General features: G+C 53.9%; 1 protein-coding gene across 1 annotated transcript; it reads right to left on the minus strand.

Annotated features, from left to right (window-relative positions):
* Nucleotides 1-758: 758 nt before the first annotated feature.
* On the minus strand, nucleotides 759-8087 carry PITX3 (paired like homeodomain 3; the record flags this gene model as incomplete). The annotated part of the gene is made up of 3 exons (XM_082002153.1): nucleotides 759-1502; nucleotides 2496-2701; nucleotides 7979-8087. 3 exons carry the CDS (start codon nucleotides 8085-8087, stop codon nucleotides 939-941), a joined length of 879 nt encoding a protein of 292 aa, XP_081858279.1. The 3' UTR covers nucleotides 759-938.
* Between the last annotated feature and the right edge of the window lie 8969 nt (nucleotides 8088-17056).

Genomic DNA, 17056 nt, shown 5'->3' on the forward strand with positions numbered 1-17056 from the left:
GGATTTGGGGAAGGGAAGGAGATGTGCAAGGGGGAGCTGATTGTTGCAAAAGGGGACACTTTGGATGTACGCTGGTAAAAGTGTTCCTGTCTGACTGGAAATGATTGAAGCAGTAAAGCACAACAGGCAGGACGCCACCTCGGGGGATGTGCTTGCTTTACGGGGCTTTTGGTTTTAAGGTCTGCTTTGTAGGTTATTTCATGTACAAAACAAAAAAGCATATTTTAATGTCTATATATGTATTGGGGTGTGTATATATATGAGGTGTATATATACACGCACATATGTTATATCCTTGCAACTCCCAGTTCCTAAAGGCTTCAAGTCTGAAGGGCCATGAGGATCTATGTGCTATAAAGAGAGATGCCAGCCAACTGAGACAAGGCTTTCCTTACTGGTTCTGTGATAAATAAATGGGCAAGATGTCTTTAACTGAAATCTCACACGTGTGCAGGGAGGCAGGATCAGCCAAGCACCAAATGGCAGTCCCCACGTTGCCCTGTCCCTGGCTGTTCCCTGCAGGGGTGGCGTCTAGCTGCCCATACTGTCCTGGATATTTGGGGAGCTCACCCCTGTGGGGCGCAGAGGGGCAGATTGAAACACACTTGGTTCTGCTTCCCGTGAGTCAGACACCCCGCATGTCAGGGCTCCTATTTCCCCACGGGGCTTCCAGTAGACTGTTTTGGTTTCTTTACCACAAAGGAGGAGGTTTGGTGGGCAAGAGGGGAGAGGGTTTGGGAGGGGAAAGACAGTCAAAATTCACCATACGATAGTTAGACAAATCTTCACAGAGGTCCATCTGCCTGCTCACCGCTCTCTCTTGCTCTCCTGCTCTCCCATGTTCACTCTCATTCTCTGCAGGACGTACGCTGTTGTAGGGCTAAAGGTCTCCTTTTGTCAGGCTAAGGTCAAGTCCCTGGTTGGCGGAGGGCAGCCCTTCATACGGGCCTGTCCACAGCGTATTGGCAAGGGCTCAGATTGGAAGCTGCCGTCTGCACCGCCGGGTAGGTGAAGTTAGCGTGCTGCTTGGCCTTCAGCCGCAGGCTGGCCAGGCTGGAGTTGCATGTGTCCCTGTACATGTAGGGGCTGGCTGTTGAGGCGTAAGGACAGGCACTGGATGAGACAGCGGAATTGAGGCTTGGGCTGTTCAGGTTGTTGATGTTTCCCAGGTTGTTGAGGCTGGAGGCCGGTACTCCAGTCACCGCAGAAGGGACCATGGATGAAGGCATGGTCATTGAGGCGATGGAGCTGGGTGGGGAGAACATGGGCTGGGAGGAGAGCGGACTGACGTTCATGGAGTTGAAGAATGGGAAGCTCTTGGCTGAGAGTGGGCTGGTGGCAAGCCCCTTGGTGGCCCAGTTGTTGTAGGAATAGCTGGAATACATGTCGTCATAAGGCTGCATCAGTCCGTTGAACTGGGCTCCAAAGCTGTTCTTGCACAGTTCGGCCTGTTGGTTCCTCTCCCGTTTCCTCCACTTAGCTCTGCGGTTTTTGAACCAGACCTGAAAGAGAGAGAGAGAGGGAAGGGATGGGAATCATTCTGGGCTGCTCCTGGAAGGGTCTCTTTGCCCAGCAAGACAAGAGCTGTTGAAGGGCCAGGGGTGCTCCCAGGGAGCGGGGAGGCTGAGCATCAGACAAAAGTTGCAGCAAGATGTCTGGGCTGCAGGGTCATCTCCCAGCAAGAATCACCACCTAGATCAAAACCTAACCACTGCCATTTTACAACGCAGAGAATAACCCACCTCACTCAGTAAACGGATGCCCCTTTATACAGGGAAAAGGGAAGAAAATACGTGCTGTATTTCCAAGGGACCACAGCCCAGGAGGAGGGGTTGAGGTTGTGTGACTTGGGAGCAAAGTGTTTGGGGGATGTGGTTTGAGAGCTGCTGAGTAGAGGAAATAACCTTTCTTGTTTTGACTTTACTTCAGGACCAGCTTGGGGTGGGGTGTTAGAAGTCTGTTGTCTAACAGGAAAATCTGATAGTGTTGGACTCAAACAATATAACTTCCTAGAGCGTGGAAGCTGCTGGAAGGCTATTCATGGTGCTGCTAACTCATATTTCTAGTAGCAGAGAGAAGCTCTCATTCCAGCTGGAGCCCTGCCATGCTACGCCTGTGACTGCACAGAGGTTTGGGAATGCCAGAGTGCCCTCCAGCAAGGCTAAGGCTGGGGGATGATGGCACTGCAAGGAAAGGGTCTGCTGGGTCGTGGCAGCCGGCTGGTGGGGCTCTGTGGGGCAGAGCCTAGGCTTGGCACCTCCCTGCGTTGCTGCAAGGTGGCACTGGATGGCGAAGGCACCACCAGTGTGGGGGGGGTGTGTGGCTGGATGTGTCAAGTCTCGGATGTAGAGCCTGGTGAGGTGTTTTCAAGACAGGGAAATTTTCTAGTGCCCTTAATTCCTTCCTTGGTTTGGGGACAACTTGGTGGCTTGTATCACAGCCGGCTTCCTCTCAACAAGCTTGGGTCTGGGAAGGTAGGAGAGCTGCAGTCCTACCCGGACTCGTGCCTCCGTCAGGTTGGTCCAGACTGCAATCTCCTCCCTGGTGCTCATGTCTGGGTAACGGTTTCTCTGGAAAGTGGCTTCCAGCTCCTGGAGCTGCTGGCTAGTGAAATGCGTCCTCTGCCTCCGCTGCTTCTTCTTGAGTGAGCCGTCTTCAGGATTGGAGTCGTCCGTCTGGTTTTGCTGGGACTTCTCGGTGTCTGTGCGAGAAACAGAAAGATGGGAGAGATCCCCTGAGTTAACTCGCGGGCTTGGATGCATTTGGAGAGCCCGTCCTTGGGGCAAGCAGTGCATGCCCAGCGAAGTCACCCTCCACTGCGGCCACCAGCGGTTCCAGCTGCACCCACAGCAGTGGTCCCATCTCCCTCCCTCACCCTTGCAAGCAGGCATCCACCCTGCACCAAAACCAGCGGCCCCCTGATACAACACGGCTTGCTCTCGTTTTAACTGCTGCAATGGATGTCAGCTTCCAAGTGACTGCATCTGGATTTTCCAAATTGGGTTTTCATTTGTCACAGTTAAGGTGGGTAATAGCGGCAGAACTTACCCAAGCCAGCAGTTTCCTACCTTGCTTAAAAATCTCTGCCTAAGGTTCCCTTTAGAAAAACTGAATGGAAATTGCCACTTATGACACAGCAAAAGATCCAGTAGCGCTTTTGTGGACAGGTGATGGGAAAAAGCAAAATGCCAACGACAGCAAGTTGAGGCTCTTAAATTAACTAAACCTGAGGAGCACAGATTTTTATCCTTCCTCCTTTCTTAACTCCTCTACCTCCTTACTTAGGTGCAAGTATTTTTATTTTTAAAAGTAGGAAAAGGCCTTTCTTAAACCTTTACCATGAAGCATTCCAGCACCTCCTTGTCCTTCCACCTCTGCCCTCCTCCTCACTTGGAGACCCCTCTCCTAGAGGCAGTGTCTTTCATTTCGTTGCCCCCTAAATGAGTATCTTGAAACTCTCCAGTGTTCACATTGGTATCTAACTGAAAAGTACAGTTCAGCCTCCTCCTAGGCATTAAGCCCAGGCCTTGATGCTCATCTTTGGGCTGCTGTGGCTGGAGGTGGGCAGCCAGCTACTTCCCTGTGCCACAGCCCCTCCTGGGGCTGTCGGTACTCTGCAAACTGGGGCAGAATGTAAATATAAGTATCTTCCATCATCAAAAGGAAATTTGAGCACTTGGGCAATCTATGGAGGATGACTACAGGGAGGAAAGCTACAGCTCATGTTTAATTCTGCTGGGAAACAAGACAAATCACCACAGAAGAAAATTATTCCAGTGAAAATAAATAATTTCTGATGTTCACCTCCTCCTTCCACTGACCTAGAAGCAAGGTGAAGCAGTCCCAACTGAAAATCAGGTTTTCAGTAGGGAGGGGAGGTGTTCTTTTACAGTGGGAAATACTCAGCTAAGGTAAGTAGAAATCATGGCAAACAGTTGCCAGATCCTGGCATCACTCTGCCGAGATTCAGATTAAAAGGATTTTTTGTTTGGTTGTGGGTTTTTTTTAAATGGAAGTTAGCTTAAAAGGCTTCAAAGTCCAGAAAAATCCTAACATGGAAGGTATCTTGTACATCCCCTTAAAAAGCAGGGAGGCAAGAAAACAGTTGGGTGAGGGGCAAAAAAAAAGAAGTCACTCAACCCTGATGGAAAAATATGCTCCATAAAAGCTAAGTGGAAAAGAGAGGATGAAAAGCACCTCAGTCCTGACAGAGAAAGGAGTCTGCTGCAGGGCAGTGCTGTACCCAACAGCAGGTGCCTTGATGGAGCCCAGCTCTGCGAGATGCTCCTGCCCCAGCAACCTGGTGCCACTACCCCATTCCCGTGGCAGCCTGTTAATTCAGAAACCTCCCTACTGTTCCAGGGAAAACCCTCCTTGCACCTGCCTTCCTCCGAAGGGAGCAACGCTGGAGTCACGGAGAGCATTTGCGGGAGAGGTGCTCAGTCTTCCTGGAGGAAAGCCTGGGTGCAGGCAGAAAAGGTCTGTTTCTGTGGGTATGCGTCGCATTGACCGAAGCAATGTGGGTTCCCCACAGGCTCCCCACCAGCCACCTCTGCGTCTGTGGCACATTTAGTGCTATCCACCAGCAGGAAAGCTAATGCAAGGAGAGCAAGCTGGCTATTGCTCTCAACAGCAGGGCGCAAGCTGGTTTTGCTGAGCAGGAAGGTGCCGTCTCCCATTCCCAGTGCCAGGACCAGCTCGTGTTTCCACCCAGGTTACACCTGCGCAAGAACTTTCCCAGCACACTCTTGAAATGGACAAAGCCATAGGACCTGAAAAGTGGAAGAGGAGGAGCTGGCTGTGGTCTCGTGGTCCTGTCTTCGTTCCCATGAGTGTCTTCGTATGGGGATCCCATGCTCAGCAGAACTCTTGGAAGCATGCTCTTAATGTGGATCTTTTTTACAGTGGTACTTGCCAAGGAGAGAAATCTAATTTCTCTAGCTCGGTGCTCTAAGCCAGTGTTGGAGGAGGGAGATTCCACATTATCCATCTCTAAAACAGATTAAAAGGGGCGTGATGCCACCATGTCTGAGCTAGTTATTAGGAATGGCTCAGTACAGAGCAAGGGACAACATTCGGTTTGTTTGTTCATCTGCTAAGTCTGCGTTAATTAAGAGCCTGGTGCGTACAGGGGATACGTTCCCACAGGAGCCCCTGACAAATGCAGATTTCCGAAGGGGCTGCTGCAAAGCAGGAGGCTGGGCCCTAGTGGGGAGCTCCTGCTCAGGACTGCCCTTCTTCCCGCAGGAAGAATCTATACCGAGAGGGAAGGAGAATGGAGCGAAGGTACCGCTGGCTTATGGGAGGCATCTGGGTGGAAGAGCTCACAAAGTATCTTGCTTTGGTATTCATCTCCATACCTTCTGGTGTAGAACTTCCCATAAATTTTGTGAAGTCCAAGGAGGTGTAGGGAAGTGATCATGTCCCTGTACTCGGCACTGGTGAGGCCGCACCTTGAATCCTGTGTTCAGTTTTGGGCCCCTCACTACAAGAAGGACATTGAGTTGCTGGAGCGTGTCCAAAGAAGGGCAACAAAGCTGGTGAGGGGTCTGGAGCACAAGTTTTATGGGGAGCGGCTGAGGGAACTGGGATTGTTCAGTCTGGAGAAGAGGAGGCTGAGGGCAGACCTTATCGCTCTCTACAACTACCTGAAAGGGCGTTGTGGCGACGAGGGTGTTGGTCTCTTCTCCCAACTAACTAGTGATAGGATGAGAGGAAATGGCCTCAAGTTGTGCCAGGGGAGGTTTAGATTGGATATTAGGAAAAATTTCTTCACTGAGAGGGTGGTCAGGCATTGGAACAGGCTGCCCAGGGAGGTGGCGGAGTCGCCGTCTCTGGAAGTGTTCAAAAAACTTATGGATGTGGCGCTTCGGGACATAGTTTAGGGGACACGGTGGTGCTGGATTAATGGTTGGACTTGATGATCTTGAAGGTCCTTTCCAACCTTAGTGATTCTGTGATTCTGTAATACTGACTTTGAGCCTGGAAAAATCTCTGCAGCTACATGTTCCTCTTATTGTCCTCTCTGTTTTCATACCTGCTCCCTCTGCCTCTTCCTGAGCATTGCTTAGGACGAGTGCCATCTCTGTTTCTGCTTCTTCTCTAGGCAAGGGAAAAGTGCCCTCTGTAAATGGTGCAGAGCTTGGGCATTGTAGTGGGGACCAAAAGCATGGAAATACAGGGAAATAAGGGACATGTCAGGAAGGACGGACCCTGTGGGTGCCCTGAATCCATGCTGAGGAGCAGAATACAGGGAGATGCGGGGCGGTTCCTCGCCTCATCCTTGCTCTCCCCGGACCTGTGCTGCCTGATGAAACCTAACAGAAGGGGGTGTCACAAACCACACCACGCCATCGGAGGAGACTTGGGATCTCGGAGAGCTGAGCCCAGATGAGCAAAGTTTGTGCTTCCTTCCTCAGGTTCTCTTCCTCTGCGGATGAAGGAAGCAGAGCGAAGGAGGAGTAGGGAGGCTGCTCTCTTGAGGAGAGGCAAGAAGTGCCAGAAGCACTGCCGCTGCCCATCCCGGGCAGCCGCGGTGGCACGCTCTGCTCTGCCTGACGCCAGTGACATGCGGCTGCCGTCAGCCTCCCCGGTGCGAATGCACAAGCTGCCAGCCTCTGCGTGCAGGTAGCGCTGGCAAACACTCGCCTCCCAGAACCATTTTATTTCTAGACCGTTTAAGACAGTGGGGAGTGACATAGCCAGGCACCCAGCGTTTATTGTCAACCCAAAATAGGTTGTGGAATATATCTCGTGCACGTTCGCCCACTCAATGAAACGACTGTGGTCATAGCTGGGATTAGCTGCTCACGCCTAATGGAAAAAAAAGTCGGCTCCTAAATTGGCAGTTCTGCGGCGCGCCAGGGTGGGCTCGATCGGGAAGGCCACTTGAATGGAGACGACCGCTGTGCATCCAAAGCAGCTGACGAGGAGCCACTGAGCTTGGGGATGTGCCCAACTAAGGTACGTGTGCAGTGGGGAATTCGGCGGGTGGATTCTCTGACCATAGTTATCCCAGCGTGACTCCCTTCAAGATACTTACTCTGGGGAATTTTAATCTGCATCATTATGCTTATTAGCTTTTGCAGGCGGGTGAGCCCGGAGGCTTTACACGGGGAGCAGCAGGCTGTCCCCGGCCCTCGCGCCGGCAGGGGCAGCTTTGCGTTGTCCTGCCGCATCCAGAGCAACAAGGGATGGAGCGATCACAGGACAGATGCAACATCCAGGGAAGCCATAGCATTTGGTAGCTGATTTCTGAGTGGGTGTGAACGGTGATGTTTCTTCTTCAGAGCCTGATAAAGAATGCGGCAGGCTTGGGGTTTGTTCAGCCTTTGGGAACGGTCAGAGGCACCTCCTTGGGACAGGAGCAGCCCACTGTGGAGCCTTGCACCAAGTGACCAGGCTTTTTCAGTTAAAGCAGGGGCAAGACAGTATTTCTCTTCCTTCTTGTTGCCTGAACCTGGGAAGTTCAGCCCAAGGTGAACCCGTAGCATGGAAAGTTTCAACCTAAGCAATTTAAACAGACTTTTAAAAAAAAGAAAAAGGGCAGTTTATGCCTAGGTGTAGCCTTCTGTGCCTTGGATGAGGTTTCCCATGTTGCAGGGAGAGCTCTCCTCCTCTGGGGATGCGGTTTAGGCGAATACAATAAAATCTCAGTTGGGCAGTGACCCGGCTTGCCTGACTCCTGCCTGCCACGGGCCATGCCCGCTGTCAGCGGCGGCTTCCCGCAGCCAGGCGCCTGTCACCGGGATGCTGCTCTGGCCCTCCCGACGGCTGACATCGCGATACGCACCCTTACGCCTTCCCCCTGCTTGCTGGGACAGCCGTGCTGCTGCGGCACTGCGCTGGCTCGCCGTACGAGAGGAAGCTCAGCGCGTCCCCGGGAGCACTGCAGCTGGCTCCTGCGAGCCACTGGCCACCCGGATCCACCCGCAAGGGCAGGTCAGGGCCTCTCTTGCATCCTGAGCCTTGCACTCACCGCTGTGGTCCTGTCCTTTGCAGCTGTGCTCGTGTTGAGGGGTTCCGGAGTCCGAGAGAGACAAGGCTGGGCTGCGAGCCTCTGCGTCTGCCAGCAGATTGAAATCCATGGGGCAGGGGTGGGTGGCGGAGGAGGAGGAATCTGAAAAAGCAGCCGGCAGAGGGTAATTAGGGAGATGAATCTGTGTGTGAGTTCTCCCTACCCCCTCCAGGAGGGATTTGCCAACCCTTGGGGAAAGGTCTAGGAAAAGCAAAGGATCCCTGTGTGATCCTTGGAGCCCTTTTTGTTTCCTGGCTGGAAAATGGACATGCCAGACTTTCTGCTGAGCTTCCCTATAAATCAAAGATCATCTAGTAACACTTCTATTTGCAGCCTTCAGAGAAAGAGCCTCCAATTTATAGGTGACATTCAGACAGAAATAGCAACGCTGGGAGCATGCTGTGTAACGGAGATCTGAGGAAGTGGTTCTGGGCCAGCCAAGGGCTGTTAGCACCTTCCCCAGACATGCCGCCTTTCCCATCCTCCTTGCCCAGCTTCTCTCCCCTTTCTCCTTCGCTTCTCCACAAACCTGTCAAGCCCAAGTAAAGCTGTCCAGAGAGCACTAATGCAGATGTACACCCACACATCCCAAAAGAAGAGTGCTCCCGTGCGTGGCACTGATAGGAAGGCACGTCTGGCTGCGCTGCCGCTGCCGCGAGCAGGGACCCAGGCAGTGCAAGTGGACTGCTTTGGGGTACGTAAGGACCTCTGGAGCCTGAATTAACATGGGAATCGCATTACACACCCTTGGGTGCCTGGGAATGAGTGATCCTGCCTGCGGCAGCTCGCTTCCAGCCTTAGGTCACCCTGCTGAAGGCTCCCCGTGCCCCCCCAAGTGACTGGCCTGTGCCTGTGAGCCACCTCCTCTGGCTGAAAGCATCTCAGCTGGGAAGCTGGTGGTGCTGCTTCCCACAACTGCAGGCACCGCTGGGACTCCTCTACCACCTCTTTCCACACCTCTCTGCCCCAGGATCAATTATTCTTACCACACTTTTCCTCAGTGCCCCTGCACCCTCCCCCAGCATTGCTCAGAAGAGCTCAGCTGAGAGCACCGCTTTGCTCTGGACCACACTGGACGCTCACGAAGAGGCAGGCACGAGGCTGTTAAATGCTACAAGCCCAGCCCCATCCCCTTGGAAAGTTGAGCTGGCCCTGTGTTAGCCCTTAATCTGAGTTTTGGATCACAACCCTGCTGTATGCAGGACAATGCACGTTTCTGAAGGCTGGACTGCTTCGAGGGGACCACAGCGGCTCCTGAAACTCTGGTCACCCCACCTAATGCATCACCTTCCCAGCAAGGGAGCCTCTCGCTCGAAAACACAGCAGCAGCCGAGGTACCATGCTGGGTACTGGGACCCAAGGTTTAGGAGGTTTGGACCCGGCATTTGGGACTTCCAAACTGCAGGTGGAGGTCAGCTGTGAAGACTGGATTCTAGCTGGTGAAGGACTGCCCGGCCCCTCAAATCCATGCGTGCTGGGGAGGGAGCTCGCTGAAGGCAGCATTTCGTCTGGACTGCACTAGCATTTAGACATGTAAACAAGAGATTAATCACATAGCTGTTGCACCTCCTTTGGAGGTGGATGACAGTGACTAAGAATGTATTTTCAGAGCTGTCTAAAACCTCCTGTCAATTTGAGCAGGGCTGCTGCCAGGGCCCGTGGCAACGCTGACCCCCATACCTGCAGCGTGCTTCCCAGGCCACAGTGAGAGGGCAGGGAGCCATTTCTAACGGTTATCTGCCTGGTTTCTGCAGCAGATCTTGCTCAGAAAACCCCCAGCGGTTTCCCTCGCTTCAATCCCCAGCCTTTCCTGGGCGCGGGTGGATCGACACTGGCCTCAGTCGGTGCTCCCCGAAAGCGGCATTTAACGAAGGGACCTGGTGCTGGTTTCCCAGACCTTTGCCTCGCTCTGGGCTTCTCCCCTTCTGCGGGAGAGGAGTGGCAGGGGCTCCATCTTAGCCGTGAGGCTGGTTTCCTTTTCCACCTCGCAGCCAGCCTGACCTTTGATGTCCGCCGGCCGTGTAAGCTCCTGGCAGCGGCAGGGCACAGCCCTGTTGCTTTCTGCCACGTGTACGTACATGAAGTGATGTGGCAGGGGCTGTGTTTTCTTTAATACCTTTGCACGGAGCAGGGGGAGTCCATCTGCTGCTGATATTGCCAGGGCTTTTAGCATTGCTCCCGGAATTATGCAGAAACGCGCAGTGAATTAATTCCATGGATTAAGTCTTGATTAAGATGTGTGTCACTTTGCTGTCTCAGAATTTATTAAGAGCCCTTCTTGAGGCGGCGGCAGATGGAATTTCTGCCCAATGTTTGTAGATGATAATTTCCCCTCTTCTACAGCCATTTGCATATGATTGCATCTGTCAAGCACAATTTCCTCTCTTCTAGGGCTTGACTCTGTACTGGACCAGATTTTAAGGAGGAATTCAAACCGAAGGACAGTGTCCTCCTATGCAGGGTCCTGTTTGCTTTGAGACTCTTTTTGCCCGTCTTGCATTGCTTTCATCCGCGCAAACTAAAGCAGAGATGGGAAAACCAGGGGAGAGTATTTTACAGTCGGTTCCATAGGTGTAAATGACAATGTGAGGTAAAAGGCTCAGGGGAACCCAGGCCCCGTATTGAAAATTCATGCCCCATCCTGAACCGCACCAGTGCAGAGGTTACGAGGTTGATCCAAGCTGCTGGGCACAACATAGCATGCTTGGCGTGCCTTGGAGATGCAGTGGGCACCTAGATTAAAACTGGTTTTAAAGTGTAGTCCATATTCAAGTTGAAACTGGGACTTGTGGCTCAGAACAAGTTCGCTTTTTGAACTGAATTTAAAATGAGGAGGATTTCAGAGAGGAGATTTTGTATGTATATATGTAATGACATACCTATTGCATGTGCCCTAGGTGCTGGCATCAAGGAAGGCCTCCTCAGCTCTCTGTGAGCAGGTCACGGAGAAGCAAAAGCAAAGGGAGAGTGGGACCTGTTCAGCACGGTTATGAAGGACCGCAGGAAAAGTCTGCGATGGGAACAGCACGTGAGCTCTCTACCAATGTATTTACTCAAAGGCAGCCCCACATCACTGACACAAAAGGCTGTAGGTATTATTCTAGATTATACAGCCCTTTCGGATTTAATGAAAGGAGCTTTCTTCCACATTGGCTAGACCTCGCTGTAGGCAGAGACATTAAGAAAGTCAACGCTAAACCTTCATGGCATTTCTACCGAGTTGTTTGCCTGGTCTCGGGATGTTGCTGAAATTGGCACCTCAAATATCTTCAGACAAAATCAAATTTATCATCTCCATCCGAGTCTTCATCTCACTTCCTTTTAACATAAAAGAATGGTTTCTTTCAGTTCAGCTCCTGTACTAGCAACATGCAGCCAGACTTGCTCAGAGGTTTCAGTTTTGTAAAACTAGCCCTGGCTCCTAACCCACTCCACCGCCAATAACTCCTTCCATCGATGTATGTAATTGCTCCCAAGATAAAGGTTCCCAAATCCGTAACAAACACACTTTTTCCTCCAGTCACTACCTGTGTGCATCCTCTCCCTGGCTCCGGTGCGACGGTGCCGGTGGCCGCCTGCACAGGCCCCTCCAGCCGCACGGGGAGCCGCTGTCCCTGCCCCTCGGCGCGGTGGAGGGCGGGGAGAGGAGCGGCTCTGGCTCTAGGCTTTTACTCCTTTCAAATTCCACCCCCTTCTATTTCTGCGTCAGTACCAGGCTGACCAAGCCAGGGCCATTGGGGCAGGAGGAGGAGGGCACCTCTGTGTGAGGAGCACAACCTTTTTTACCCAAAAAGAGCAAGCGAGGGTCCCCATGATCTCTCTCCTGGTTCTCAGTAACACGCTGCTCCATCGCCCGGGAGCAAAGATGCCTTTGCTTGGGGTTTTTTTTGGAGAGGCGGGAAGGAAACATGAAGTCAGCTCCTGCTGACTGCGAGCCGAATAAGGCTAATTACAGCGGTGGCTTTTGTGATGTGGATGTTGCCTGCTGAGGGTTGCCTTCATATTGACAAGCGCGTGCCGCTCAACTCCCGGTGCTACCATCGAGGAGCAGGCTACCTGCTGAACCTGCTTCAGCAGGTTGATCCGGAGGGGAAAAGTTGTCTTGCGTCATTTTGATGTTATTTGGCTTCCCAAGGGCATGCAGGGTGCTTCAGCGGGGACCTGATACTTGGGGTCCCGAGGCAGCAGCACACGGACCGCTGGTGACCCATGGGTAGGAGGGAAGCCCAGCTGGCCGGGCCCCCTCCAGCAGATTGGCACAGCTCCGTGGGCCTGTGAGCTTCCCCCGCTGCCTGTGCCTCCGGCCGGGGCCCCGGTAGCTGCAGCTCTGCTTGGGATCGCTGATCTCCACAAAAGGTTCAGAGTTATCCCTCGGGCTGAAAGGTGCTCCGCAATCAGTTGCGGGGACGGTGCCTTTTCTTTCTTCCATCCCCTGAGGTGAAGGTATGATGTTACATTGGATGTCTTGGGGTCAGAGCTGTCTTTTCCTGCTCCATCAATCCCAAAGTCAAACTCCTGGGAGTAACGAGATTCCCGATGGAGTCTGGCTGATTGCTTCACTCCTCTCATGCTCACGTTCCCTGTGTGCTGGCTTACTTGTAGCGGAGATAAACATTTGGGACTCTAGTTAGCTGTACATTTTCAGGAAGATGATTTGCCTCTGCACTTTGGTCCCCAGGAGGGGCTGAGCTAAGGTGGAGCAGCCCCTGCCACTTCCTCTGCCACATGTCAAAGGGGAAGGGGCTGAGGCTTCGCCTGCCCTCCTGAAAGAGCATTTTATTCTCTGGGTACATGCATTTGTTCGGGGGATGGTGCCATCAGAGTGCCTGTGGGCTGCGATTTCAGGTGCCACAGCGTGCACGGCACACGAATCGCACGGCGACCCGAGCGCCAGGCATCCCTTCGCTGGCCGACGCGAAGCGACAGAGCCAAAAGGACGGGACGCAAGACAAGAATTAATCTGCGTTTCCTCAGGACTATAGAAATACAACTATGAGGAGACCAGGGTCACCCACTGCTAAACATCTCAGTGTAGCTTTAAGTCTCTAATCTTAATGGAATTGCAGCAGAAACCAAGAGTGACCATTAATCACTGGAAGATAAACAGCAGCAGCCAACTGGTGACCCAGAGCGCAGAGCCGTTACGGGACCCGAGAGCAAGCTGCCTGCCTCCAAAAACTTCAGGCTGTGCACAGCCCCAGGCTGGCTGAGCAGCGCTTTTGGGCGCACACTCAGAAATGGATCATCAACCTCCAGCAAGGGCTGAGTCACAGGTTATAATAAACTTTATTTCTCAGTTTAGTCCTTGCGGCTGGGCACTAACCCCTGAGCTCCGGTGCTGGGTGGCTTTGTAGCGGCGTGTGCTGCTTTGAAGCCTTGAACGTGGTTTGGTTTTTTTTTTTTTTCCCCTCCCATCAGTAGGAATTGCCAAAGGTCCCTGAGGCGCTTGGTATCTTACTGCTGTCAAAGCAAGTCGCCTGGGTTGGCTGGCAGTGCCCCGCACTCGGCGTGGGCTGCGAGAGCGTGGCCGGCGGCGCACGGTGCCACGCTAACTGCACCAGCCCGGGCCCTTGCCGCAGGGCTTCCTGCCCGCAGCCGGCGGCACAGCCTGGCTTTCTGAGGAGGGTGTCCAGGCTGCTTCCATTCTCTTCTCCTTTTGTGCATGGCTCCCCGGAGAAGTTCCCGACAACGTGAGGCGGGGAGGGGAGGGGGAGATAAGGCGCTGCTGCTGACTCGGCTCGTGATGTAGGTAAAACCACTCGCCTGTTCTGGGACTCCATCCTTCATCTCAGAAATGATGTTAATGAGCCTATCTGAGCTGGTGGAGGCAATGAAGCAAAATTCCTTTAAGTGCTTCCAGATCCTCAGATAAGAGGTGCTAGGGAAATGCCCAGCCTTGCTGGACACTGCCTAATGCATTCCCCGGGGGCTGGCGGCAGCCGGCGAGGTGAGAGCAAGCTGCTCCCTTCCTCCACTTCGACAGGAGCCTCCAGCTGTGGAGGAGGGTGACGGCCGAAACCTCTGCTCTGGGCAGCAGAGGGTTAATAAACCGCCTGTATTCCGGAGGATTATCACAATGGAAATGTCCCAAGGATTGACAGCTCCATACCCATGTCCGCAGCAAAAAAAGCCCACAATGGAATGTGTCCCGTTCGCTTATTTGATGAGCCGCGCCAGGGAAGCGCCCTGATGTAACCATGCCCGTACATAACGCATCGTCCTCCCCGACGGGTGCGTCTGCGGCCCCCGGTCCGGACTAGTGCAGACCCTGCTGAGCTAAAGCGTCGGGGTCTGCAGAGACAACGTGCTTGGGCTTGGCTTAGAGCAACCTATTTGCATTAGGACTTTGGACCCCAGTGCTGCCCTTAGCCTACCTAGATAGTTTTTGAAATGGCACCCAAAATTTGGAAACAAAGAGCTAATCCTAACACAGAAGCAAAGCCCTGCCAGGCTTTCTGCAAAGTTGTGTTGTTTGTGGGGTTTTTTTTTTCCCCTGAAACTAAACATTCACACTTCTTGTGTTCTTGTAAGCATTGCACCGCAGGTTTTGCCATGTCCGGATGGGTTTCTGGTATCCCTTGGACAATCTGCCTCCACGGGGCTTTCGGCACCTTGGCTCCATCAGCCAGGACTGGGATTTTCTTTCTGACAGACTATGCAGTTATATTAATAAAGCCATGCTTTGTTATGGCTTATTTTGTTTGTTAGGCATCTGGAACAAAATAAGTCAGCAAAGGCTCAGTTTTGCCCAAATGAATTGCGATCGCACAAAGTTGCTGGCGCGGTGAGGCTCCACAGCGGAGGAGTGCTGGGAGCGGAGTGTGGTCTGCAATTACGGGGGGAAGAGAAGTCCTTCAGGGAAATTAATCCCTTTGCTTTGGGGAAGGGAGAAAAAGAGACCGATTTCAGGAAGAAATTCTGCCTGGGCCAACCTCACAACCGAAACAAAGGACCCGCTAAAGCGGTGTGCCGGCACCGGCCCGGACGTACCGACCCTGCTCGTCCCTGCCTGCCCTTGCCCACTCCCGCAGCCCCCCGGCGGGCTGGCTTCAAAGCACCCGCGCCAGCGCCGCGGCATCTGCCCGCGTCTGCGTGGGAGAAGTAGCTGCCGAGCCGCAGCGTGCAAAGGACCGTGCTCTCCCCTCGCACCCCCAGGCTGGGCAGAAGCGGAGCTGGGAGCGGGACGAGACAGTTGGAAGCCGGGATGCCGGGCGGGAAGGGGAGGCGCGGGCAGCCTGCCTGCAGCTCGGGGGCCGGGCGCGCGCCGCTCGCGCAGCAGCGGAGGGCAGCGGGGCCCGGCATCAGCAGATCGGTATGCGTTGCCGTATTTATTTGGGCGATTGTATGAATTCGACTAATTATTCCGGCAGTCAAAGGAAACTGGCCCGATTCCCGTGGGGGCTGCGCTCACAGCAGGGTGGCAGGGTCATTTCTGTATCTCCGCGGCCATAAAGTTGGCCCATTTTAGGGAGGCTCAGATAGCGAGATCAAGGACGGGAGCTCTGTGACTCCAGCTGCTGTCAGGGGTTTTGTATGCAGATGGAGGGCAGCGGGTGACTCAGACGTTACTGAAGATGTAAATGATTCTGCCAATTAGTAAACAAGCTCGAGAAAGCCCCTAATCGAGTGGGTGACGCTGGGGGTTGAAGGTCAGGAAGGATCCCGCCATGCCATCAGCATGTCACACCCTTACGGCTGGCCGGCCTCGGCGCACTGTAGAGCCGCGCGCGTCCGCCATCCGCCAGCGCTTCTGCTAGAAATTCTTTCTGGAGAAGTTCGGCTTCATCATAAACATTTATTCTGTGACAAAACCTGGCAAAACCAGCCGCTGGAAAGAAGTTTGGTGGGGGCGGTTTGGGGGGGTAGTGCTGGATCGTTGTTTTAAAACAACATGGCGGAGCCCAGAGGGTCGCAAGGGAAAAGTAGCGGCTGGTAAGGGTGCCACGACGGCCCCACCCGCCGCCATGGCCAACGAGCGGCTCTGTTGGTTAAGGCAACGAGAGCCCAGAAGCGGCTGGCTCGCTCCGAGGGATGTGCTGTCTCACAGTGCAAACCCGCAGCACTGGAGGGAGCCGATGGCTGCTGCGCCCAGCTGTAAGGTTTCCTGACGATTTGTCTTTTTTTTTTTTTTTTTTTGTTTCCCGAGCAATTTATATTTAAAATATTTTTTTAAAGCTCTCTGGCAGAAAAACCCTTGCAGGAGGCAGGCTGCCGTGAATAAAACAAGCGGATGATCTCAGCCCACAGCATCCCTCCCCTTGTCCTCGGGATACTGCAGCGGGCAGCGCTGGGGCAGGGGAGGGTGGCTCCAGGAGGGATGCTGGAGCTCGCTCCCCCCGCGCCGCCTCACGGACCTTGCAACGCGGCCTGAAGGCCAGCCTGTTTACCCAGACACCGCGTGAAGGGGGCCGAGGGGGGCGATTAGCCCTCCCCACTGCAAACGCTGCTGGGTCCGATCCCGCAGTGTTTGGCAAGCGGCCCGTGCTGGCAGGATCAGGCCCGCAGAACGCCCGGTTTTCACGCCCTGTGCCCGCAGCGAACGGTTAAACGGGGCGTATTGGGGGCAACGAGGAGGGACGGTGGGTGAGCGAGCAGGGGCGGCTGGCAGCCCTCCGTCCCCCCAGCCTCTCGCCAGGTGCCCCGCTGGGGGCCGTGGCAAACCGCCCCGTGTCCCTAAATTCGGGGGCACAACAGACATCGCAAGCAGCAAAACAAGAGGTTTGAATTTCAGGATCCTGAAATGCACTGCGCTGCCTAAGGACTGCGTACAAAGTCTGTCTTTCCCCCCCCCCCCCAAAATCCTGAGTTTTTCCATCTGCTGGAGGCTGCATCCCATGCGGAGCCTTGGGAGGTAGGCAGTTTGGGTGGGTAGGAAAGCAAGCTGCAGAACCCTAATTACTCATCCAGCCTGGCCCGCGGGCAATCCCATCAAAGCGGTTCAGAGAGAAAAAGGGACGGGGCAGAGGGAAGTGAGCTGTCTCAAAACCCTGCCGCTTGGGTCACACCACCTCCCTTCACCCGCCCAGCCAGCCTGGCGGC

This window comes from Phaethon aethereus (assembly GCF_964289735.1).
Source record: "Phaethon aethereus genome assembly, chromosome: 7".
In the NCBI taxonomy this organism is placed as follows: Eukaryota; Metazoa; Chordata; class Aves; order Phaethontiformes; family Phaethontidae; genus Phaethon; species Phaethon aethereus.